Source organism: Petromyzon marinus, chromosome 19 (genome assembly GCF_048934315.1).
Source record: "Petromyzon marinus isolate PM22_M1 ecotype Great Lakes invasive population chromosome 19, UKy_Petmar_22M1.pri1.0, whole genome shotgun sequence".
NCBI lineage: Eukaryota > Metazoa > Chordata > Hyperoartia > Petromyzontiformes > Petromyzontidae > Petromyzon > Petromyzon marinus.
In genome coordinates, this window is record NC_133685.1 from 2,586,705 (window position 1) to 2,611,842 (window position 25,138).

Sequence of the window (25,138 nt, forward strand, 5' to 3'; positions counted from 1 at the left end):
ACCATTTGTGTATTGTCGGTAGTCGCCGGTGGCCCACGCGCCTTGCTATGAGTAACCACTGCTCGACCACTCCGGTGGAATAATAAATAACACGTTAATAATAATAATAACACGTTTGGCACGTTATTAATAATAACAACACGTTTGGCACGTTAATAATATATTTTTATTATTTTATTGTTTCCCTTCTACGTGACTTTACCGAAAGAACCAATAATATAATAATAACACGTTTGGCACGGGGCTGGGTGGGGAGGGTGGGGAGGGGCTGGGTGGGAGGGGTGAGGCTGGGTGGGGAGGGGCTGGTCACCCCGTGGTGCCCTTATAAAACTCAACGTTTAACCTACTCACGCCGGCTTGTGCCCGCCCTCACAGTCGGGCATATTTGCGGAATACACCACGTGGTGCCGCCGTTGACCCTGGCCATTGACCAAGCAACCCAACGTTCCTACCAGCTCCCTCCGCAGGAGAATGTGTTGTCTCAATAGGCAAACGCGTTTTCTATATATATGCTCAGTTTTTGCTACAAATTGAACTGCTTTGCCAGCCAGAAAAGTGATCATGTTTGTGTAACTAATACCATGTTCTTCTTGGTTCTTTCGGTAAAGTCACGCAGGAGGTGACTTTACCGAAAGAACCAAAGAGAATGGATTCCTGCAGTTACGAAAGCTTCAAATCAATAATTAACACCATGTTCCTCCTCCCCCCCCCCCCCCCCGTGTTTAACACGTAGCAGGCTTTTGCGACCAGTACTATTCATAATAAAGGTTTTTAGGGTTAGATCACGTTATTTATAAAAGTGTTGTAACCCTCCACCACCCTACACGGCCAATTGGTAAAAAAGTGTCACGTTGACAAAAGACAAAATAGTTCACGACTTTAGCCCACCAGTGTGTTGAAGAGTGGAGCCACAACATTTACAATTTGAGTAGTACGACGTTTTGCTGCCAATTACATCTAGCATCGTGGGGCGATTTGCCAGAATAGTGAAGCCATCCACCTGCTTCCGGTCTTAAATAGTGCAGGATGATGTCATAATTCTTGAACCCCGTCAGGATTCGAGATCAGAGGTAGTGATGAATGCAATAATGTAATAGATCAGTAATCAGCCACTAAGCATGTGACTCACCTGTAATGAATTGCAATGTGTTGTGTATTCCTTAATACGCTTCCAGGCTGCGCTGAGTCTATAGCTATCACGGCGATTAAAATTATTTGAATTATTCTCAATTTCAATTGATTATCTAACTCATCTTGGCCAGTAATAATTAGTTATGCAAACCACTTCAACTTTATCAAAATCAATTGAATCTCCTTGTTGGCAAGCATGCTCTGCCACTGCTGACAGCTGTGTTTGAGATCATTTAATGTTTCTTTGGTGTTCTTTTAGTCTTACGCTAATGTTACATCCCGTCCGTCCAATATAACATTTTCCGCATAAGCAATTGAACCGATATCCACCTTCTGTTGATAACTTCCGTAATTCATCTTTAGTACAATACACTAGTTTTTATTTTGTGTACCGTACCAAATCTCACTTTAATGTTTTGCTTTTGCAAAACACGGGCTAATTTGTCAGTAACTCTCGAGATATATGGTATTTTAATTGTTTTGATAATCTGATCACTTTCAGCAGTATTGTTGTTCGATCTTGATTTGGCAATCAATGCTCTGTTAATTTGAGCATTATTGTAGACATTCAGTCGCAGTGCTTCTTTGACATGTTTAATCTCTTTCCTTAAACTTTCACCATCTGACACTGTCTTTGCCCGATGTACGAGCGTCTTGATGAGAGAGGATTTCTGTGCTGGGTGATGATGAGAATCTGCATTCAGATAGCCATCCGTGTGCATTCCCTTTCAGTAGACGCTGTGTGGTGTTATTTTGCCATTTTGACCGCGTCCAAGCAAAATATCCAGGAATGGGAGTGTGTTGTTCACCTCCATTTCCATGGTTAACTGAATGGCTGGGTTTTGCGCATTGAGATTATTTTAAAATTCATGAAGTGTATCTTTACCATGTGGCCAGACAACCAAAGTGTCAGCCACATATCTAAACCAAAAAGATGGTTTTAATGTACTTGAGGCAAGTGGTCTTGTTTAAAAGTTTTTTTCCATGTACAGATTTGCTATAGCAGGAGACAAAGGAGATCCCATTGCTGCTCCTTCCTTTTGTTTAAAGAAGTCACCTCTCCACAAGAAATAAGTGTTATTTAGACAATGGTCGGCTAGTTTTGGAATATTTTCTGGTAAACCTGGTAATAAAATCGTTATGAAAAAAACGCCACTTTTTTAAAATTTTCTTGCTGTGGTTTTCACAGCTGATGATGATTGCTTGTGTTGCAGTCGAAACGTCGTGATAATTGTATTGTTTTATATTTTTATTATTTCCCTTCTACGTGACTTTACCGAAAGAACCAAGAATATGAATCCCTGCAGTCACGAAAGCTTTAAATCAAAATAAAATCGTTGTTTATTGCTGTTGACTTGTGGTTGTTGTTGTTGTTTGACTTGCATCCCACTGGGATTTTTGCACACAGCGTTGGTGTACGGTGCTATTTCAGGAATATTTTGATGTTTTTTTTCATGGATTTTCTGTTTGCACAGTCACATAGTCACTTTAAGACGTTTTCTTGTTCCTGTTTTTTTGTTTGTTACGGTTGCACCCGATTCAAGAGCCCAATGGCTCACAGGGCTACACCAAATAAATGGAACTATGGAACTATGGTTGTTTCCACCTGATGACGCGCACTTGTGTTGCGCCCGAAACGTCGTGATTCAAATTATTTTATTTAATACCTACGTGACTTTACCGAAAGAACCAAAGAGCATGAACTTGCCTTCTTTTACCAGTGCATCAAGTAATTTAAGTGACTCGTTAACTGGAACATTCCCCCCCCCCCCCTATTTTAAATCACGAATGGTCGAGCCCAGTTGCCAGAGTGGGAGGGACGTCTCGTCCAATCAGAGCGGCTGTTGTTGGAGGGGGGGGGGGAAGCCTCCGACCAATGAGAGGGGCGCGCTTATTATCGGCGCGCTCATCATGGCGCCGGAGCGGCTGGTCGCCTTCTCAGCTCCTTAAGCGCGACACCGATAACGAATTGTAAATAATAACAATTAACAATTACCAGCGTCGCGATTGGCAAAAACAAATAGTCAGTAATAAATAGCGTCGTCAGTTTCATTTTATTGTGAACGTCGCGACCGTTCCCGAGGCGCCGAGGCGCAAACATGGTTATGTTGAAGTTGAGCGAGCAGGTGAGGGGAGCGCGAATCGTGATTTTTTGTTGTTTGTTGAATGAGATGTCCCTCAGATACTGTCGCTACATTTAAAATTGTCCGAAGAAACGTGCAAATTTCTGCTATTGCTGCTGATGTGAAAGTGCCGAATCTGTGCACGTGGAATAACGGTGTCGCGTTGTGTATACGCGCGTATTGTTGTGTGCCTCGGCGTCTTTCAGACGCTACAGTACTTAATGATGGCAAATACGACATTTAAACGCCTTGCTACGTATCGTGCTGTTCTGAATGTACTTTCACTCCTCTGCAATCGGGGCGATCGTTATTGTAATAAGCGTGCTATTAATCATTCTTGTTACGTACACCGTTGTATAAGCAATGCGCATGCTTTCATTTCTCGTAGGGTCTAAGGGTTGACATAGGTAAGCCATCATTGCAATCGCTACATGGTAATAAAATCGGTACCACTTTGTGCGAAGTCGTCAATGGTTGTTAAAGCTGGTCCCTGCCACGGGAATGTGGAATTTCCACTGGTGGAGATGCGCGCCGCGCAATGTCCGTAGGAGCATAGAGACCCTTTTGTCAATCCACTGCTGGATGAGGGCCTCCTCACGCCTGGCACTGTCCAAGCTCAGACCTGCTTGGCTTTCGAGGTCCGACCAGGTCGGGCGCATTCCCAAGCCCGGGTGATTTGTTCATAGACGTCGAGGGTTAGAGTGATGCTGTTGTTAACTACCTCGGCCGGTATACAGGAGGTCGTGGGTTCTATCCTGGCTCTGACGCCTGTTGTCTATTTGGAGGTTGCACGTTCTCCCCCGTGGTTCGCGTGGATTTTTCTCCAGGAGAACATGCAAACTCCGTTTTTTCCCCCCTCCACATTTAGAAAACATGTTGCTTAAGTACAGGATTTGGCTGCTATACATTTTCACATTTTAAGCCGCTTCATTTGGGCTATCATTTGTGACCAGGTCGCTTCTGAAAAAAAAATATATCTCAGTGGGTCTTGCCTTGTAAAATAAAAATAGTTAAATAGTTGAATGTAGTTTTCACGGTAAAAATGAACGTGCTCTTCACATTTGCCCCTCTTAGCTATATATAAAGACTTTTAAAAAACCATTCCGATTTTGATTTTACTTAATTGCAGTAATACGTTATGCTGATGATAGCTCACATGCCTTTGTTAGGCCACTGCTGGATGAAGGCCTCTCCTACACCGTGTCGTTCACGGTGCTTTTTTTTCTTTTTCACACTTGAACACGTTGGTTAGTGCCGGTCGGTGAAGGGCGGGTGCCGAAGATGTTCCACTGATGTTGACTGGCCAGAAGTGGAAACTATGCTGTCGTTATATACAAGGTAGCCTGATTTATGAAGTTGGTGACTCGTTTAGTGTCTGTTGGCAAATACACCACGCACTCCGCATCCATCTCACCGGGTCACTTGGTATTACACTCAGAGAATAGAAAGAGGAACACATGATTAGCGAAACAAACGCAAGCTATGGAGATAATTTGGACTTAAGTAAAAATAAGTGGGGCTGTCGCGGTTAGTGGTGATGGCCGATGGGTGATTTCGACTGACAACGGAATGGCAGCCAAAGTATAGAGCATACCCGATAAGACAACCATCCATGTGAACATCAGGTTATTTGCAGGAGTGATAAGATTTGTGAGATCATAGTACTACTGTACTGCGAAGGCTGGCGGTGGCATGGGGTGGCTCTCATCCAGCAGTGGATAGGCCATGGCTCGTGATCACAATGATGATTTTTGAGCAGAATGGTAACCCATCCGTCACATTAGCCACTTGGCAATCCACAACACCGCACCGACGACGCTTAGGGCTCCTGTATGTACAAAAAAAGAAACTGGGTCAAATGAGGAGTGACTTTGAGCCCCGAAGGCACCACCAAATTCCTGCTGATGTTCTGTGGGTTTCGCCTTTGTAGTGGCACGGAAATTGAGAAAATGGCTTTGTTGTGTAGAATGTTGTTTAAACCTTTAGTGGGTTTGTGAGGTGGCCTGGTGGCTCAGAGGTCAGAACACTGAGCTGGAACCGCCGAGATCCTGGTTTTGGATCTTACATTTCAGCCACCTATGATTGGACTGGGTTCTAAATTATAGTGATAGTGAGTTCATGGTCTCATCCCGGTTACCAATGACTGAACACACACACACAAAAACCACAACGTTAAATGGTGTTCTCACGTTAATGGGCTAAATTCCAGCTCTGAGATTTAAAATGTAACTTTAATGTCATGCGACGGACATTACTGTGGCAGCACGGGTGGGAAAGTGCTGGCTCCTGTGTGGAACAGAGGTCACTTGAAGCACGGTTGGCTCCTTACGTTGCGAAAGAAGTTCAACATACAGTACATACAAGGGATCTTGTAGGTAGTTCTGTCTGATGACGTGATGCTGATGGTAACAATTGGGATCAAATTGGAGCAAAATGTAATTTAAATACCCGAAGCGTGGTTTGTTGTGTGTGTGTTTGCTTTAGATTAGCGAAGTATGGGTATGATTGTGCTGTTCACGCATCAGAGTAGTTGGTATTGATCGCTCGCACCTTCGATTTTCGTGTCTGAAGTGCTGCTTGTCATTCCAAAATTATGCAAGTGTTCCACTGAATTCGAGCACAGCACACTCACAAGTTCACTTGGACTCTTGTACACATATTTGACATTATTAATAATAAATATGAAAATACCCCATCAGATATTGTGGTTAATCAGAAAGTTATTTACAAAATATTTGTGAGCATCCAGATTTAGAAGCAAACCTAGCAGTAAAAGCATTGGAGGTGGGGTTAGGGGTTTGCTTATGGTCAGTGGGAAGGGCTGGTATTAGTAGTGGCTTGCTTGTTAGTTGGGGGAGGTTATGGTCAGTGGGAGTTAAAGTAGTGGCTGATTGGCCAGTTGGTTAGGGTCATTGGGACAGGGTAATGTTTAGTGGGCCACTTTACTCGGCCCTAAAATTTGTTTGCCTGTCCTCCCTCTTGAAACTTATGATTTGTTTTATGTTTTGTCCTGTTTTGGTTTCTGGTGTTTACAACATGTTCAGTAATGTACACCCTTTGCATATCTTCCACACGAAGCCCGGATGAGAGTCATGTACATTTTTCACTGTCTTCAACAACCTCCCACCCTGCCTGCCTCTCCTCTCTCTCATCTCACTCCATGTACTGTCCTACCTCTTGTCCACATCTCACTCCATTCCTCTTGACGCACTCTGCTCCAGTCACCAAAACATTCTATCGAAGCCCCCCCCCCCAACCTTGGCTCAAGTAGGCAATCGCTTCACTCTCTTGGACTGCACCCATGGCCTCGACCTATTTTCCTCCTGCCATCTGTGCTTTCAGCTCCCTGTTAAGGTCCAGGCTCAAGAACTTTCTCGTTTTCCCTATAGCTATGCTCTTCTTTTTCATCTGCATATGACTGTATATTTAAAAAAATCAGTTTTTCCACTGTTTATGTACGAAATCTTGAGATGCGGTCACATTTGGATCCTTTATGGATTGACATTAAGTTGTATTGTTAATTTGCCCAAGCGCTGTATTCAATCACTGATCTCATGCCAGTGTGTGTCAGGTGTTACATTGCAACAGTCTTCACCCACACTCATCAGATGGGTGCCCACCCTTGGAAGGCATTTGGCAAAGGGGCAGTCCCGTAATTTCAGCAATTAAATCTGACACCCTCCAAATTTGGCCACAGTACAGGCACACTGTAATTTACTTAGGTACATATATACACGCTCAGGATTCATTGTGCATATGTAATAGCTTAAAAGTCACCGCACGATTCCAGAGTGAAACATCGCCGTCTTTTTAAACAGCGACAGCTTAAATCTGTGCAATCTCGCATCTTCAGTGGACCGTGCCAACATTGTCATGAAATTGTGAAGTTTGACGAGTCATGCGTTTTGATGTTGTTATGGGCAGGTTTATCAGCAGGTGATGTGCTTTGGGATGTGCAACCAAATGGGATGGCTTGGAAGAGGCCTTCATCCAGCAGTGGATAGATCGTGGCTGATGATTATGATGATGTATCGGGCGGCTTAACATTGGATGATGTGCATAGAGACAGTGAGGAATGGTGACGATTTCCGGAGACCTTCATTCAGCAGTCAATAGATCATGACTGATGATGGTGCTGGAAAAGGAGGCCTCACAGTGGATTGTGTGATGTTGTATATTGTGGTGGAGAGGCGGTGCCAGATGGTTAGCACACCAACTACGAATCTGTTGACCTGAGTTTAATTCTCGGCCACGGCTATCAGCGGCGAGTGATATAATCTGAACCGGTCCTGGGGCCCGCTTCCTTTTTATGAATGCAGCACTGAGTAGCATGGTGAAGTATATGATTAAATAGCCACAACAACCGACACATCATGAGGAGGTCTTCATCCACCAGTCAATTGAATAATACTGGATGTTATTGAGATTATGTTATTCTCCACTGCAGCAGAGTGCGTATCGGGTGGTCACTTGTCCACACGCCCCAGTGTTGCTTTTCGCAAACCGTCGCGTTCGAATCGAATTGCTCCCACTGTCGGACGATGGGTCACTATCGCTGACATTGAGAGGTAGAGCGGTCCATTTAAACCGCGCGTTTACATAAATATTTTTTTTTATATCTGCTCAGCGGTGAAACGTTTCCCTGCGCGCTTGGCAGCTGAAAGCCAGCGCTTGCGCTTTGCACGTGAATAACTGATGGCGCAGTTTTGCCGAGGGTGCATGGCAGCGTTTGCCGGTGGCCCTATTGTTCGTGCAGAGCGGAAAGGAGGGGGGAGTGGCAACGTCTATTGTGGTGAGTCTGCCGAGAGCCAAATTAATTGAATTCCTCGTCTGCGGATGATAATCTGCTTTTTGCTAGCGCCGAGCGCCGTGCCACGCCTGTGATGTGGGGACGGTTTAATGCGAGCAGCTGATGGCTCGCCCCGGCGAAGCTGTGCACGCTGTTCATGGAAAGTGCGCTTTTTAAAAGAAGTAAATGACCCAAGAGGCACCTGGGTGGATGGAAGGTCGGAGTGCTGAGCTGCCACCGCAGAGATCCGTGGCTCCAGTTTCGGGTTTTCATTTGCCGATGATTACATCTGGTTCTCAAGTGTGGCGAGTGGATGGGCTCAGCTCGGTCACCAATGCCTGGTCGCGCGAAAAAAAGTAACACGTCAAATCTGGTTCTGCACTTGAGATGGCTAAATTACAGCTCCCGAGGATAAAGTATTTGTTTGACTGTCATTTGAAGCAGAGGGAGTGGGAATATGGATTCGACTGCTGTGTAGACCAGAAGTTTTCTTAAAGAGATCTCGGGGATAGCTCTTTAATATCCACTTCTATGGACCGTTTTCTTGACACCGAGAGGTGCATAGCTCTGCAAGAGATGCAAGCAGATACTTTGTCTCCATGACATGCTGCTGATCGTGCCAGCGGGATAAAAAATATGGGATGTATACAAGGCACTTGCCTTTTATTGAATCGTTTAATGAAGCTACCGCGTGACTGTGCGTTTTAGAACATTTTCTAAAAACAAGGGGTGTTGACTCGTGGATAATTCACAGACATAAAACTTGCACGAGTGTGACTGCGAGAATTATCTCATGCATCTCTGTCTGTGTTGTGTGCCTCGTAGCGTCTTTTAAAGGGATGGATCACATCTGAGAGGACATCCACGGAAGAGATGGAACGATGAAATCCATCCATATGCAGGTTTAGGATTATTGCATAGGATCATGGTGGTTTGGTGGTGGGTAATGGCTTTCATCCAGCAGTTGATTGATCATGGCTGGTGATGATAAGGGTACTTGTTACAGATCAATGTGGGGTTTGTTTGGTTAGATTTGTCCTTAATCGGCTCGTGTGCAGCAGGTACTGGGTGTGCTAGATCTCTGTATCACAGGAGATGGTGGTGGCTTTGAGAGGCCTTCATCCGGCATCAGATTGAGCATATAGCTGCCGATGATGGCGATGATTATGAATGATTGCTCCAAAAACACACAACATACCAATGTGTTTCAAAGCAGACAGCTGTCAATCAGTGATCAGAAGGGTGGACATTGGTAAGGAATGTGTAACAGCAGCTCTTTATCTGGCCAAAGAAGAGTGGGCATGCTTGGAATTACACTGAGGGACAGAAAGGAACACGTGTCGGAAGTTGAACACTACACATTGATTACTAAGAAAAGCAAGACCGGTTTTGGCAGGACGTGCCGTAGCTTGCAGATAAGTTTCAAATAAATTGCCTCTGGGACAATTACAGTTAATGTTGCCTCTTAACATTTTCCCGCATCTAACATTCACTGTGGCTGACCTCATGAAAAAAGTAACATTGAGGTCTCACGGTATTTGTCTTTTTTTTAATTTATCTTTCCTTGAATTAATTGGTCTTGTAATTATCGTCGTAGCGACGCTGTGCACGTCTCCTGTGTGCGAGTTCTGATCACCTTTTTGGTAAACGTGGTGCTCGCCGAACGTTTGAAACTAGAACGGGTGGCACCGTCCCGGCCACGCGAGTACAAACACGGCCTTCCGGTAAATTCGGTTTGGGAAGCGCGGCCAAGTGGATGGCAGCAGCAGTGGCAGCAGCAATGGGTCGCTTCGTGAAGGGCGAATTCTGAGAATGGGCGCTTAAAACGATTCTCGCATTGCGGCGATAATCACCGCGGTGGAAATTTTTCAACTCAGAGGAAAGTTAGCACGTACAGTATTTCCCTATCGGTTTCCGGCAGCGAGCTTCCCTGCCGCGGAGTGTAGTTTACAGGAACTCTGGCTATTTCATATAAAACTAAGTGACCAGCTAAATAATTTCTGGTAGTGACTGTGCAAATTGTACAACTATGTCAGGTCACGGTCATCCTGAGTTTTTTGCTATACTCTGCAGGTTTCCCTCACTTTACGGCAGTTCCGTTTGTGCAATTTTGCATGTACGCAGTTGAATTAACTTGTGTGTGGCTATATGGTCGGATATGGGACAACATTGTGTGTACTGTATGCGCTACCCGGCAGGCAGCTGTCTCATGTTATGCATTGTGGTTTGGGTGACTGTGCTCAATGCTACTTACTATGCTGCTACCACTCAGTCTTGCATTTTCTCTCGTGCTGTCTGCATACACGTTACTTGCTGTCGTTGTTGTGGCGCATATAATCTGCCATTAACCGTGCTTGTTATGGCTGATTAAATGTCCTATTAGCCCTCTCCCTGGACCATCGATGAGGCAGAAAAGGACTGCCTCAACGCTTGAAGTAAAGTTGGAGATTGTAGTAGAGCATGCAGGAGGTGGCAAGGGGCCGGCTGCGCCCGAAATTGCGTTTAACCTTGGCGAGTTGACGGTACGCGCCGGCAATAACAGCACAGGCAAAATCTGGAGTTCTGCGATGCATTCTACGCCGCTGTCTGCCAAGAGGCGACAAAAGTGAGGCGTTCGTCGTTCGAGAAGATGTCAGGGCTATGGATGGAAAACCAGAACCAGTAGAAATGAATCTCTCCTCTTCCGTAACCTGAACCAAAGCTACTAAGCTGCACAAATGCCTGCAGCAAGAGAGGTGGCTCTGAAGAGTCCTTCGTGGCTGGTAAGGGCTGGTACTACAATTTTAGTAATCGTAAAAATTTTCACAATTTGCAAGGCCACAGGGGAATCTGCAAGTGCAAATCATGGAGCTGCTGCTCCATTTTCGGAGGAGCTGCAAGCCATAACAACTGTTGAAGATTGCATTCCAAAACGAGTCTAAAATGTGTACGAAATCAAGCTTTTCTTTAAGCGTACGCCATTTAGGACCTACTTAAATAAAGAAGAGAAAGGTGCACCCGGTTTGAAAGGTGCGAAGAGACAGGATGACTCCCTTATTATGCAATACTTCATCTATTCTGGAGTTTGCAGTTCGTCTCTACGGTCAACCGATTCGCACAGTTGGCTACGTTACGGTGCAAGATAAGTTCAACATGCTTACATACGTACCTACATAGAGTTTGACGGGGCAGTCACTTTGACACTGCCCGCCATGTTCCGTGTCGGCTGAGGCAGGCGCCCACTGTCGAGAGACGCTGAGAGTCTCTCCGAAGCGGCATTCAAGCTACCGATTGACTTCCGGAGGCCACGCTAGTGGCCGAAAGGCCGCCGGGGGAGTCCGCAAGATTCCCTTCCAGCAGCTGCTCTTTCGTTTCGGACCCTTGAAGACATTTGGAGCCCTGTGGGAGAGGGGGCGGGGGGCACCTGCTGGTTTTGGACAAACTACCTGAATCCTGTAGACCTCTTTGGGTCCGGGCTGAATGGCGGAACTGAGGTTTGGAGGGACTTTCGAACTGAAATTTCGACGTCCTTTCTGGACCACTTGGAACGAGACACGCCGGGTTTTGCTGATGCTCTCAACTCTTTGTGTTATTGGCGCGTTTCGAGTTTGTGTCGGAGGTGGCTGTTGCTTGCGAGAGCGGTTATGGCCTCAAAGTGCGCCTGGCACAGGCGCCGTGGTGATGCCACCGTCACCTTAGTGGCGAATCGCGGGCATTGATATTGGTTCTTTCGGTAGAGTCACGTAGAAGGGAAACAATAAAATAATAAAAATATAAAACAATAAAATTCTCACGACGTTTCGACTGCAACACAAGCAATCATCATCAGGTGTGAAAACCACAGCAAGAAAATTTGAAAAAAGTGGCGTTTATTTTACGTTAGCACCACGGAGAGCGATTTGGAAGTTATTCAGATGGATGCGTCCATCTATGTTCGGAAAAGAGGAGGGGGGAGACGAAAATAATGGATGCGGTCTGAAAGCCACCGGAAGCGTGAACAATCAATTAAGGCCCAAAATGGTTTATCAAATCCTTCCAATGATTGCTAAGCCAGAATCCATCTTCTCGGTTGAAATTGTCTCTGTGTGTGTATATGTGAATAGCCTCATGAACGAATCTCTCATGGTAGCCAGATGGCTTGCAGAGAACCTCTGTCTTGGAGAAGTCAATGTCATGTGAGCCTACTGAATTATAACACTGATCTGCCACGGCCGAGGTGTTGGTCCTACCGTGTTATCCCCGCAATGTAGGGTAAAGTGATGGTTTTGAATGGCTCTTCAAGAGGGTCCTTCTTCATGGTTGGAGTGATAGTTTTGCGGATTGTGTAGTCGGAGTAACCATTAGCCTTAAGAGCTTGGTGTACGTGCTTGAGTTCACTGGCTATGTGTTCCTGGTCGGATATGCATTGGGCTCTATGGTGCAGAGTCTTGATGAGGGAATTCTTCTGGGATGGATGGTGGTGGGAATCCGGTTTCAGGTAAGCATCCGTATGGGTAGTGGCTCATTGAACCATCCGGTCTCTTTTTTATTAGGACATCCAAAAAAGGTAGCTTTTCAAATTTTCTTGCTGTGGTTTTCACACCTGGTGATGATTGCTTGTGTTGCAGTCGAAACGTGGTGGGAATTTTATTGTTTTATATTTATATTATTTTATTGTTTCCCTTCTACGTGACTTTACCGAAAGAACCAAGAATAATAAAATAGTTTTCAAAATTAAAGGTGTAGTTCTGTACTTGTATCCTCATAGTGTGCCGTTTTAACGCTCTAGCTGGTGGGGGAGAGGGGGGGTGGGGGTTGCGAACGTTCGTGAGCGGCTGATAACATGTACTTCCCTTCCTGAGGCGATTCCGGTGCGGTGAAGCCTCGAGCTTCCTCCTCGGTCCTCAGCGCTTCCTTGCCACCAGGTCACATGATGATGATGCGGCGTTGATACGCGTGTTGCTCGCGCGACGGTTGGTTATTTATGCAAAAGATGCGCGAATTACGTATCCAACCATCCCTGCCGCTCTTTGCGATTCTCGATTTAAGTGTCGCTATCCGGGGTCACAATTAAACTCTTGGCGTCTAATGAAGTAAATACATGAATTACGTCACGGTGATTGTAGTGTCCTCCAGTGGCTGGAGATGTTGCACGAACTTATTGCAACTCAGATCTGTTAAATAGTGACAAACCCCATGCGCCGCAACAACAAAAAAAGTGCCTGTCAGAAAAACAAGGAACACAGTTTCCAGCAATGCATGGATAAAGTGCTCGGCCTTGTTCAGACCACCGGCTCAAAATAATTGAATGTGTGGCCAGATTTGACCCGATTTGCATACAAAAAAGTTACAAAACATGTCAATTCTCACGCGCGCAATCTGACGCGTTGTACCGCGAGCGTACTCGTCGGTACGAATTTGACGAAGCTGTGCATCGTTACCGAGTTAACGTCAACGTTACACGCTTGCCGCAACGATCGGGAACGTGGCCGAACAAAGGCGGGGAGCGGCTCTGCGTTGCCCGATCGAGGGGAAGTTATTTCATAAGTCGAGCGCAGGGCCGCAGAGCTGCGCCCGCCGTTTACAATGGAACACTGTAGCAGCGAGATTGCACGCAGATCCCAAAAAATGTGACCGGAACTTCAACTCGCAAGAAGCTGCACGCTCTCGTGAGCTATTGCCAGGTGTCCCCCCCCCCCCCCCGGAGGCTTTTGTGTCCAGCTCACATCGTGAAACGACAGGCCTTTCCCTTGGTTTACCCACGTAGATACCTAATGAGACGTCGGTGAATTGATTAAAGGCAATTCTTCCGCTCGTCATACTTGCATTGAACCGCGTGCGTGTGTCAGTTAATTACGATTTACGCAGATTGTTGCGTAAACGAAATCGGCTTGTGCAGGTGCGAGATGGCTTGTTGCGTGTGCGCGATTGCAAGGGACGTGATGGTTTTGGGAAGCTTGAATCGAGCAGTGGCTAGATCATAGCTGATGATCGCACGACGAAAAGAGCGGACAAGCCGATATAAGTGAGTTGGAAACAATCCGTGCGAGAGGGCAAAATAAAATCAATTCTTGAATCGAGATTCCCAATTGCTAAATTCTAATGTACCTATATAACAATGTAATTTATTTATTGGATGTTTGCATGTGGGAAGGAAGCATAGAAAACCCACCACACGTTTGAGGGCATAACACTCGATGGTCTGCACAGACAGGTTGACGAACCCGCTTGCGGTGTACAGCTGCTGCCTTCTGGCCATGCAACAGCATCCCAGAACCGTAGATGCGCACACACACGTGCAAATCTACACGAACCACCAGACCTTGCCTTCCCAAGTGCTGGAGCACAGGTGCTTTAGAAACGGAAACCTTTATCCTGGAGGAATCCGATGAGCTATAAAGCTCTTTTTTGCAGATGTCCAGTTGGGGCGGGTCAGAACGTTACAACAACAGACAATACAAAAACGCGATAGGAGTGCAAAGTATAGGGAAGGTAAGCTTAATCGCTAGAAATGCAGAAATAAAACTGAAACTAAACTTTTTATTTTACCAAAGCCCACTGAGCTATTGGCAATTGTTTTGAGACTCGACCTGGCCACAAAGGATAGCTCAACGAAGTGGCTTATCATGACGTGAAAATGTAGAGCACTTGAGGAATCCAAATAATGTTCACCGCGGGGCTGAGAAGGAGCACCGGACGCTGAAATCACAACGCCCACACAGCTGCTGCTGCTGCTGTTACGACAACTAAAACACGAACTGACAATGCGCGTTCTGGGCCCAAGCGACGCCGCCGCCGCCAATGTATTTTCCGTCCGGGCCACGGTTATGCTAATGACGGCTGTGACGGCACGAGTTTGGTTTTTGCCAATTCGAAAGCCGCCGAGAGCCCTGTGGGCGCAAGCGTTTGAGCGGGTTGGGGGGGGCGGGCGACTTTCCCCAGCACCTGCACGCGATCCTGCCAGTCAGGATTAGAATCTAAATGTGTCTTTATACTGGAGGAATCCGATGAGCTATAAAGCTCTTTTTCACAGATGGGGCAGGTCAGAACTTTACTGTCCAGCCGGCTGCAACAGCTCTCTGGCTCGCCTTGCTGCACCGTGCCCGCTTGCTGTTGTACATTTTTATTGGAGCCTTTCTTAAAATACGTATTTGTTTTTTGCATTTCGATTTACATTACAGTCGTGTTTGAAATGCCATTTGATCTTGTTTGTTCACTTGTAACCAAGCCGTCCCGGTGTGTCTGTGTGAGTTATGCGAATAAAGCGGAACTGCGAGTTTGAGTCGGTAACCTAGGACCCTAACTAATTCTACCCATAACATTAACCCCACTCGTAACTCCCGCCTCAATACTCACTCAAAATCAAGACCGAGTTCCAACCCAAACTATAACGCTCACTCTAGCCCCTTAATCTTCACTCTAACTCTAGCCCTGACCCTAAACCCAACCCTACCCCAACCCAAACCACAACCCTCATTTCAGGCCCCCGAAACTTAACCCCTGACCTTAGCCCCGACTCGAACCCTAACCTCATGCTTTCGCCACCTCTTGTCTCCTGGCAGCCGCCTCTGATACAAGCGATATTCAATGGGGACCCCGACGAGGTGAGGGCTCTCATCTACAAGAAGGAGGACGTCAACGCCTTGGTGAGTGTCCAAAATTCTCACGCCCGGCAACGCGTTACAACCATTAATTATTTTCGCCGCCCTCTGCACACTGCTACGGAGCCCCCGGAGCAGCCTGTGACAGATGGCCTGTCTCGTACGTGACGGTTACCCGTCCAAGCACTGTCCAGGCTCGGACCCTGCTCAGCTTCCGAGATCTGATATGAGATCCAGCGCATTATTGGTGATTTGATCCATAGACTTTGGTTTACAATTGTCAATATTTATTTTCATGCTCGATTTAACTTTTGTCCACCTGGCTTTTCTTGCCAAACCAGAAATTCCAGACTAGCCTTCTAGCCCTACTGAGCCAGGGTGGGTGCAGTTAATCTGAGCCCAGCCGGATCTGGGGGCCAGGTGGGTGGGGTGGTTGAGACCTCAGGTCTTGTGTCTGAACACAGGACCGCATCAGTCAACAGGTGCCTATTACCCACAGAGGTCCCCCTATTGTGTTCAACCCCAAACTCTGCTCTCCGACGCGTATTCGGGTTGTACCGCGTGTTGTTCGCCACGATGTTCGTCGTTTACCTCCGCTTCTGGGAGCTTCTTCGTGAACTGAATTGAGCAATAAGAGCACAGTCGGAAATACAGTTGGGAAAAAAAATAAACTCCATGGTAAAAGCAACCATGGTGCAATGTGTGTTTAGACAGTGTCCAAATGCAACCGCATCTCAGGAAGCTGCAACCGAGACTGGGCATGTTTATTTTAAAGAGAAAGGCATTCACTCGTAGGGAGTCTCGGTGAAAGAGGAAGGTCTTGAGCCTCGACTTAAAACGGAGCATTGAGTCGACACTCCAGATGGCTGCAGGGGTGGGGGGGGGGGGAGTTCCAGACAATTGGGACAGCAGAGCAGAATGTGCGAATGCCTGGCTTGCTGGAGCAGAGAGTGCGTGGAGGAGAATAGAATGAGAGGACAGAGGCCGGGAGAGCGTGTGGAGGGGTATTAGAGCGAGGGAAAAGGCCGGGAGAACACTTCCGATTAGCATGGTCGGCTACATACGGTACGAAAGAAGTTTAACACACATACAGAGCGTGTGGAGGGGAGTAGAGTGAGACAGGAGGTGGAGAGGCAGGCAGGGTCAAGTCTGTGGAGGATCTTCAAGATGGTGTGATCTTTATATTGGTCCGAAATTAATTTGTGAGCCAGCGGGAGTGATCAGGGTTATTTTGGCGACGTGGTCTACAGCACAGGTGCGGTTGGCTGGTCTGGCAGCGGACAGTTGTATCATCTTGAGTTTTGAGAATAGGGATTTGTGAGCAAACACTCCAAAAGAGCTGGCGACGCACCGTTCCTGTACATATACAAAGACTAAGATCCCCTGTATAGCCTTAACAGATTGTTTAGGCAAGTGCTGTTCGCGAGCACCTCCTTCAAGTCGGCAATGGCACACGAGGGGGTGGGCGGCCAGTACAATTCTCGGCCGCCTTTTTCTCTCCAGTGGCAATGTTTACACACAGTGACTCGTACTTATTGGAGCCTAAGTCCACCTAGGGGAGGCCCACGACTGGTCCAGATGATCATCACCGGTGTTAGCCTTGTGCGGGAATCGAACTCAGGCCGCTGGGTTCATAGCGAAGTGCACTAGCCATTGCACTACCACTCCACACGATATTCACGCTATATACACACACACGTGTGCGGGAAGCCACGCTTTGATTTATGTGACTTGATCATGTAATTTTTATGATGTAATTTCTTTCAGGACTCTGAGAAAAGGACGCCCCTACATGCCGCGGCCTTCCTCGGTGACCCCGACATTATCGAGCTCCTTATCCTTTCCGGTGAGCGGGGCGACCCCTGAAGACACCGTGCAGTGGCGGAGAAGATCGACTACAACATTCGTCAACATCTGTTGTCTTATGTTGTCAGTTACTCGTTGATAATCACGTTCCTTCATTTGTAACTCTTTCCAACTTAGGATGACAGCGTTTATCCACTAACTCCGTCTGTCTGGGCCATACGTAAAACAGTGGGGCACAGTAACTCTGGTAAAGATGATGCACTAGAGCCCAACTTTCATCTTAAAACTAAACTAAGCTATAAACTATTTTTTATTTTACCAGGTAAGGCCCACTGAGCTATGTAGCTCTATTTCAGAAGAGACCTGAGCACAAATGATGGCTTGATGAAAGTGGCTTATAATGTGGAAGTTTCTATCAGCAAAATACTCGAAACGCGTTTTGATTCTAAATGTGTAGGGGAGAAAATGCAAACTCCAAATGTACAACAGGCGTCAGGGTCGGGATCGAACCTGCGAACTCCCGCATACCAGGCGAGGTTGTTAACATCTCCTAGCCACCGTGGCGCTCCCAAGATGTGTTCTTATTCAGGATGCTGCCAAGAGGAAACCGACCACACTGATCGGAGAGCTGAAAAGGACAACTTGTGTCAATGACATTTTTTTTCCCTTTCCCGTAGCTACCCAGCGTCATCCACGCTGCTCATGCAGCACTTTGCGTGTTAGTAAGCGTTACATAATCCATGCGTGTACGCATGGACTCTTCCTAACGAATACAAATCTATAAATGCAACCGCATCTCAAAATAGTGGGGTGACACGAAGTATGTTCTTTATTTACCGAGGGAATTCTCACCGAGTGTCACGACTCGTTTGTCAGGAGGGTGCTGCTCAGAAGGGGGGACGTGGGCAGGAGTACGCGACTAATGTTGCAGCAGTTCATAGATTTGCTCTATGTGTATCCAGCGGCATGCGTAAGAATCGATCTGTTGTTTCGATTTGTGCACTCAACCCCCTACAGCCACTCGTGGTCGCTGGGTTCATGCAAGGAATCGATTGTTGAAATGGATCACGACCTCATCCTGACCCTACGCACGACCTTGCAACCATTTCTGCATGCGGCGAAGAGTCGATCACCATTGACATTTACGCACGTGATACGTGCACCTGTGCATGCATGTGAGAATGGATCGTTTAGGATTTATGCACATGCGTTTTTTTTTTCCCTCGGGCTAATGGAACAAACGAGGCAGAACAAATGAGACAGAACATGCCAGACAGTGTAAACGAATGGTGGCCCAGGTATTGGTGCTCTGCGCAATGGACCAGGCGACCTGTATTTGTTTACCAACCATCGACTAACATCAGTAGCGAGTAACATATTTGACCAGTCCTGGACTCATCCATAATCACCGACCCACATGGACTAGCAGGCTGAAGTATGGTCAAACAACCCTCAGTCTTGACATTAAATAAGGAGGCCTTCATCCAGCAGTTGATTGTCATAGGGCTATACAAATGAGACCAAAAAAAAACCTTTTGTATTAGGTTATGACTGTGGTTCGCGAATATTCCTGGAATCGGCACAGGAGTGGATTGTGATTATTGTTTGAGTGTTTGGCGTATTTTAAAAGACAACATATCTCTTCTGTCAACATACCACATGGTAAAAGTAGCGGTTTGTCACACACGGCCTAACTGGTGTCATGCTTCCCGCAGGCAACATCTCAAGAATGTCGTGGACATTCTAAGAATCTCTGTGTTGGTGACGGTGTTGAGACGTCTAAGACTCCTTGATGCTTCTGCCAACCTCACTACTGACGTCAGAACACCGTTACGTGAAACATGTAGGACCAAAAACGCAAAGCATTTGGACACTGTATTTAAAAAAAATACAGTGAATTGGCCGAGAGTGATGTTGTCTGCACCAGCGCCTCGTGCACTGTCCTCTGGCCTTAATAGATGGTCGCTGACAGCACCTGGTCCGACAATCCTGTGTCGGCTACACGGGGGAAGATGTGTCACTCGTGAAGTGACCTCTCCTCGGTGAATGTGACGTGACGGTGTCGATCAGTGGCAGCTACCCAAGCATTTGACGTGATGGGTTTGCCCTGTTGATGAATCTCAGATGCCCGAGCAATTGAAAGTGACGCGACTTGTTTTTGCCGCTTTGATCATTCGCAGGTGCCCCGATCCCGTTGAACGCGATGCAATGTGGCGCTCTTTTGATCGATCGCAGCTGCCCGACCGATCAAACGTGACGTTGACGTCTTGTCATGCCGATCATTCGCAGGTGCTCGAGTCAATGCAAAGGACAACAAATGGCTCAACCCCCTGCACCGGGCCTGTGCCTCCCGCAGCGAGGTGAGCTTGCTCGTGTGTTTGTGTTGCTGCTTGTATGCTTGCGTGAGTGTGAATGTGCGTGCATGCAAGCATGGCTTGGTGGTTAGCGCACGGCGCTACGAAACCAGCGACCCGAGTACGATTTCCGCTCATGGCCAACACCAGTGACTGTTCTCTGGGTATTTGGCCTACTCTTCCACCCTGGCCAGACGTCTCAAATGAGTTGAGAGTTACCCACACTTTATCCCACCTGTACGCAACCTTGACTGCATACGGGTCCTAACAGTCGCCTAAAATGTTGTCCTTCCCCGGCACCAGATAAGCATGGCTACCCATTTCCAGTGCAAAAGAAGTTCACAATAGAAACATACAAAATAAGGAGGGGCCGTGAGCCTTTGGTTGCTTGGTTCCCCTGCCTCTCGAACTCGGTCCGTCTCGGGTCATATCAGGAATGCTGCTGGCACACTCAAAAGTGTTCTAAAATTAAATATTAAAGTCACATTTATTTGAGTTGGCTTATTCTTGGGCAGGGGTGCTGTGCATGAAGAGCGCCACATTAGAGCCACTCTCAGCGGTACCGATGAGAATCGGGCTTCCGTCATTAAACTCTCGCGCCCGGGGGCGAGTGAGCTTGGAGTTGAGGTTTGGCGTCTTTTTAAAATCGAGGGGCCGTGTCAAGATCAACATTGACCCACACCAAACAGACGGACGCAAACACCGCCCGCTCTTTTGCCTGGACGCCTCGGGGAAGCAAACGCAGAGATAGATTAAAATGTAAAATAGCACGCGACCAACCGAGCGAGTAAGCGGGCGAGTGAGAAGCACTCGGAACGGACGCCGTCACGGGGCAGCGAACTGGGGCGGCGTGCGCCGCGTGCTCAAGCGCGGTATTTAATTCACTGATGCCGTCTCGCGGGGAAGCTGTCCAGGCGTCCGTCATTAAACTCGCGCGCCCGGGGGTGTCGTGGGGCGCCGCCGTGGCCAGATGTTATCCAGCACGCCTGGTACATTGGAGGTCGTGGGTTTGATCCCGACCCTGACGACGCCTGCTGCTGTATTTGGAGTTTGCAAGTTCTCCCCATGGTCGTGGTGGATTTTTTTCATGGCCCTCCGGTGTTTCCCTCCCACGTGTAGAAACATGCGCATGGAGTATTTGGCTGCTATAAAATTTCCACGTGATAAGCCACTTCAGTGGGGCCTTACCTGGTAAAATAAAAAATAGGGTTTCTTTTCTCTTGTTTCGCAACACTGGACTTGGCGTTCTGGAGTCCGCAGGTTTGACTCGATCTCCTGGCGCGGCGAGCTAAAACAAGAGTGCAGGTTTCTAAAACCCACCCCTCTCACCCACCTCTCTCCGCCCGGTACAAACGGTCTCGATCAGCAGGTCTCGTGCGGTTGGGGAGCAGTGCGAGTACTCCCATTACTGCAACGATGGCCGGCAAGTGTGGAAGAGTTGGCCCTCTGGAGAGACTCTCCAGAGGGCCCTCGAGTGGAAGCCCTTCCGCCACCAGTGGCGTGAGCAAGCAGTTGCATTTCTGCACCTTTGCCGTTTACCCACTGCATTGGGATCTGTGGCTAAGCATCCCAATGCGGCATTTTCTCATTGCTCAGGAATCTTCGAGTGCCCGGAGAGAACCCATGCAAACTCTGCACAGAGACATTTGAGAAGTCGCCGTACTGAACTGTCATATCCTAAGCACCTCGCAGCCCAATGGGTTTGGGAGTTTCGCAAATTTTAGCCACACTGTCAATGAGTGGCTACACGTGGAAGGAAACCGTGGAAGCCGGATAATGAAAATACCAAGCAGATAATACGCCTCCTTCACTTATCTGTCCCTCTACATAAAACAATACAGGGTTTTTTTACATATCCCATCAGCTGCACGGCCTTCTGGACGTGCTTTGCCTCAACACAAGCAAAAACTCTGAACCGGTTTCGACATTCACTGTCTCATCAGCAGAGTCCGGAGATTGCTTGAACCAATGCTGGTGAGAGCTGCCAGACCTCTGTTCGATATGGGTCCTCATAACGGATAGTATGTATATGAATGTTGAACCTCTTTCACACAGTACGTAGCCAACCATGCTAATCTGGGGTGTAGGGGAAGGACAACAAATAGTGCGTCGATAAGCAGGAGGAAAATGTTCCGGCCGAAAATCCGCTCGACCAACTAACGGACGCTCGGTCGCAGGCGGCCGTCCAGATGCTGCTGCGGCACGCGGCGGACGTGAACGCGCGCGACAAGAACTGGCAGACGCCGCTGCACGTCGCCTCCGCCAACCGCGCCATCAAGTGCGCCGACGCGCTCATCCCGCTGCTGAGCAACGTCAACGTGTCGGACAGGGCCGGCCGCACCGCGCTGCACCATGCGGCGTTCAACGGGAACCTGGAGGTCGGCCTCGCGTGCGCTCGCGCGCACCACCACCACCACCACCTCATACTTGTCAAACTATACGGTTTCACTGTTTCCTTGTGCAGGGAAATTTAGTTTTCAGGTCCATGTGGTGTACAGCCGTTTCAATACGGACCAAACAATATATTATTTTTTGTCTATTTGTGTTTCTCCCTTGTGATGGGCCTTTGTAGGATGAAGGTTGAGATGTATAAGTGCACGGGGTGATCAATAAGGTCTGAATTGGTCTGTAATAAAGTAGGCAATGATAAGGGGTATGCCACCACCTCCCAACTCCGTGCTGCCCCCGTGACCTCTGTTCACCACCATGCCCATTTTGTGTTGCCTTGCAAAAGTCATGCCTTTCTTGTGCCCTCTGTTACTAATATGCACCACCCTGTTTATCCCCCTGTGCCGCCCCCTAAACTGCCCAGAATCTCCGTGCTCTGCTCTGTACCCCCTGTAGCTCCTGTGTCTCCCTGTGATTTCTATTGCTGCCCGTGTGGCACTCCGTATGGTGATGTGCTGCCCTGTACCGCACCCCTCTTCGCTTTCTGTACCGCCAATTCTCCCTTCGCCAGCTTGCGTTGCTCTGTACTAATGGTAACTTCCGTTACATTTCTGCCTTGCCATGTGCTGTTGTGTGTCATACTCGGAATCTCTCAGGGTCTTTATTTATCCTGGAAGAATCCAATGAGCTATGAAGCTCTTTTTCACGGATGTTCCTTTTTGCACCACCTTGCATCTGTGCGTACTTGCCCGCTAATGTCATGCATATCAATTTCTCTCCTCTTTCCCTTGCACCACCCGCTCTTCATCCCTGTCGAATTCTGTGCAGTCTTGTTCAACCACGTATGTAAATCAACCATTTGCCTCTACACCATACAGCACCGGCTTGTACCACCAAGTGACTCCCATCATCCATTAAGTACATTTCTGCACCTTTCCTCACCGCCTAGCACCTCTATGCACCTTCCAGCTCATATTTGTACCTCCCAACGTATCGCCAGGTCACGCAGGACAGCGATGTGCGTGTGTGCGTGCCTGTGTGGCACACACAAGCGGGACTTACCGAGGCGTGCACTAACAGCACTGACAGATAAATTAGGAGAGAGAGAGAGAGAGAGAAAAATAATAAAAGCTGAAAAAAATGCAATCAATGCGTGTGGCTGGTTAGGATATCGATCTGGCTCGGGTTTCTGCCATGAACGTTACCGTGTTGCGCAGCTGCTGCTTTTTCCTCGCGGATTCGAGTTTAGTTCATACGTCAACGCTCGCGACGCTTCGCGCCGCCGTTTTGACGGTGTGATGGCGTAAATTGATTGTAATTGACCGGTTGGTGTCTTTCCCTCTGTAGGTGCCTTTTGAGATGCGTGCTTCATTACGCAGCGGGTTTTCAATTAAGATGCAAATTTTCCATGGCCCGCTCTTGTGGACTCGTCCGCGATCGGTCGCCATGGTAATGTAGTTGCTGGTTACTGCCGCTGCCTAACCCCCCCCCCAAGGGGGGTGAAGCCCCCCCCCCCTCCCCCAAGGGGGTCCACCAGGTTAGCTGGCCATGTAGATGCCTGCCTGTGCCTGTGAACGTAGGGACAGCCTCGATAATTCTAATTCATAAGTAGCGCGATGGCTATTCGCTCCGTTCTTATAGTGCAAGGCAAGTCACGGAGGCGCACATTTTCACAGACAAATATAGTCCGCTAGTAGAGAGCGCCATTGTTACGAAGGCTTTGCCCATCTAATTTGCAACGTCATTTCTCAAATGTTGCAGATTTTATATCGTTATACCATGCTCGCGTTGACCTCATCTTTTTGAATCGCGTCACGGAATCTTTGCCGTTCATCACCTTGAAGCAGATGGGACCGTAGTGTTTTGTGGTTAATACACCCCGCGGTGTTAACCAGGGTGGCCGCTGGGCTCGAACCTCAAACGAGCAGCAAGCGCTCCACCACGAGACCATGGCACCCACTGCCGCCTGATGGACGGCGCTGCTTCCAAACCCATGGGCGCTGGAAACATTGAGGGCCTGTTTCGTGTGTCGGCAGAAGCTGCTTTTACAGCTGTCACCGTCGGCCTTGATCTGTCCACTGCTGCATTAAGAACTCCCCAAAGCATCGCCATCACTCGCGGGCTGGCGTGGGGTTTGCTTACATTGTAAAAGCAACGATTCATCTTTATTCTGCACACGCGGTGATTTCATCACTTGATAAACCACCGCAAGCCGTCTCGACCTCCATTACCCACAAGCAATAATCTCTCAACTGCTGGTTGAAGGCCTTCCCACTCTCTCACCATCCCTAATGCTCTTGCGTGGGTAGTGGTCTCGCAAAACAACGATCCATCACGCTCCTTTACACAAGCTGCTATTATCGTGTCATCAACCACCACAAACCATCTCAAACACCGCAAACTGGCTTTACACTGTTGATGGGCTCAAAGTCGAGTCCATTTTTTGCAACATCAGCGGTTCCTATTCTCGCCGGAGTTACAGCGACCGCCTTAATAAGAAGGTCATCTTTGAATGCAAAATCCTTGGAGACTGCGTTGGCATCCGCGTAGAAGGAGAGGCTGAGTATATAAGTTGTCTGGTATTTTTAGCCATTTGGAGGTCGGCCAACAAAAATATCAAGTGTTTCCCATTGTCTTAACAGACTCTTGCTTCTCATTTTTCATTCCTTACTTTGACTCGGCCTGTACATGTTGTGCTCGTCTTTTCCATACCGTCAGTTTTCTCTGCCCCTCCCTGTCCTGCCCTCTACTGCCTTGTACTCAACTGTTGTATCTCCTTGTATTTCCCTGCATCTCCGTAAGCATCCTGTACGGCCATGTAACTCTGTGAGTATCCTGTACTGCCTCGTACTATCCGATATCTGCATCTCTGTATCTCTGTAAACATCCTGTACTGCCCAATACTGCCCTTTTTCTCTGTCAGCATCCTGTACTTCCTTGTATCTCCTTATATATGTAATATATTGCCTGTTGTTCCCCCCTGTATCC

At 47.7% G+C, this 25,138-nt stretch overlaps 1 protein-coding gene across 4 annotated transcripts in view; it reads left to right on the plus strand.

Annotated features, from left to right (window-relative positions):
- The first annotated feature begins 266 nt into the window (after nucleotides 1-266).
- Nucleotides 267-25,138, plus strand: part of LOC116943923 (serine/threonine-protein phosphatase 6 regulatory ankyrin repeat subunit C-like) — a 63,639-nt gene continuing 38,767 nt past the window's right edge. For 2 of the 4 annotated variants that reach the window (XM_032957269.2, XM_032957270.2), the window contains exons 1-5: nucleotides 267-3,257; nucleotides 15,564-15,647; nucleotides 17,370-17,448; nucleotides 19,698-19,768; nucleotides 21,940-22,140. In XM_032957269.2, the coding sequence (XP_032813160.1) occupies nucleotides 3,231-3,257; nucleotides 15,564-15,647; nucleotides 17,370-17,448; nucleotides 19,698-19,768; nucleotides 21,940-22,140 (462 nt within the window). In that variant the 5' untranslated portion in view covers nucleotides 267-3,230. Of the gene's footprint in view, nucleotides 3,258-15,563; nucleotides 15,648-17,369; nucleotides 17,449-19,697; nucleotides 19,769-21,939; nucleotides 22,141-22,190; nucleotides 24,977-25,138 lie in introns of those variants that run through there. The other 2 variants (XM_032957271.2, XM_032957272.2) reach the window with 2 other exon arrangements.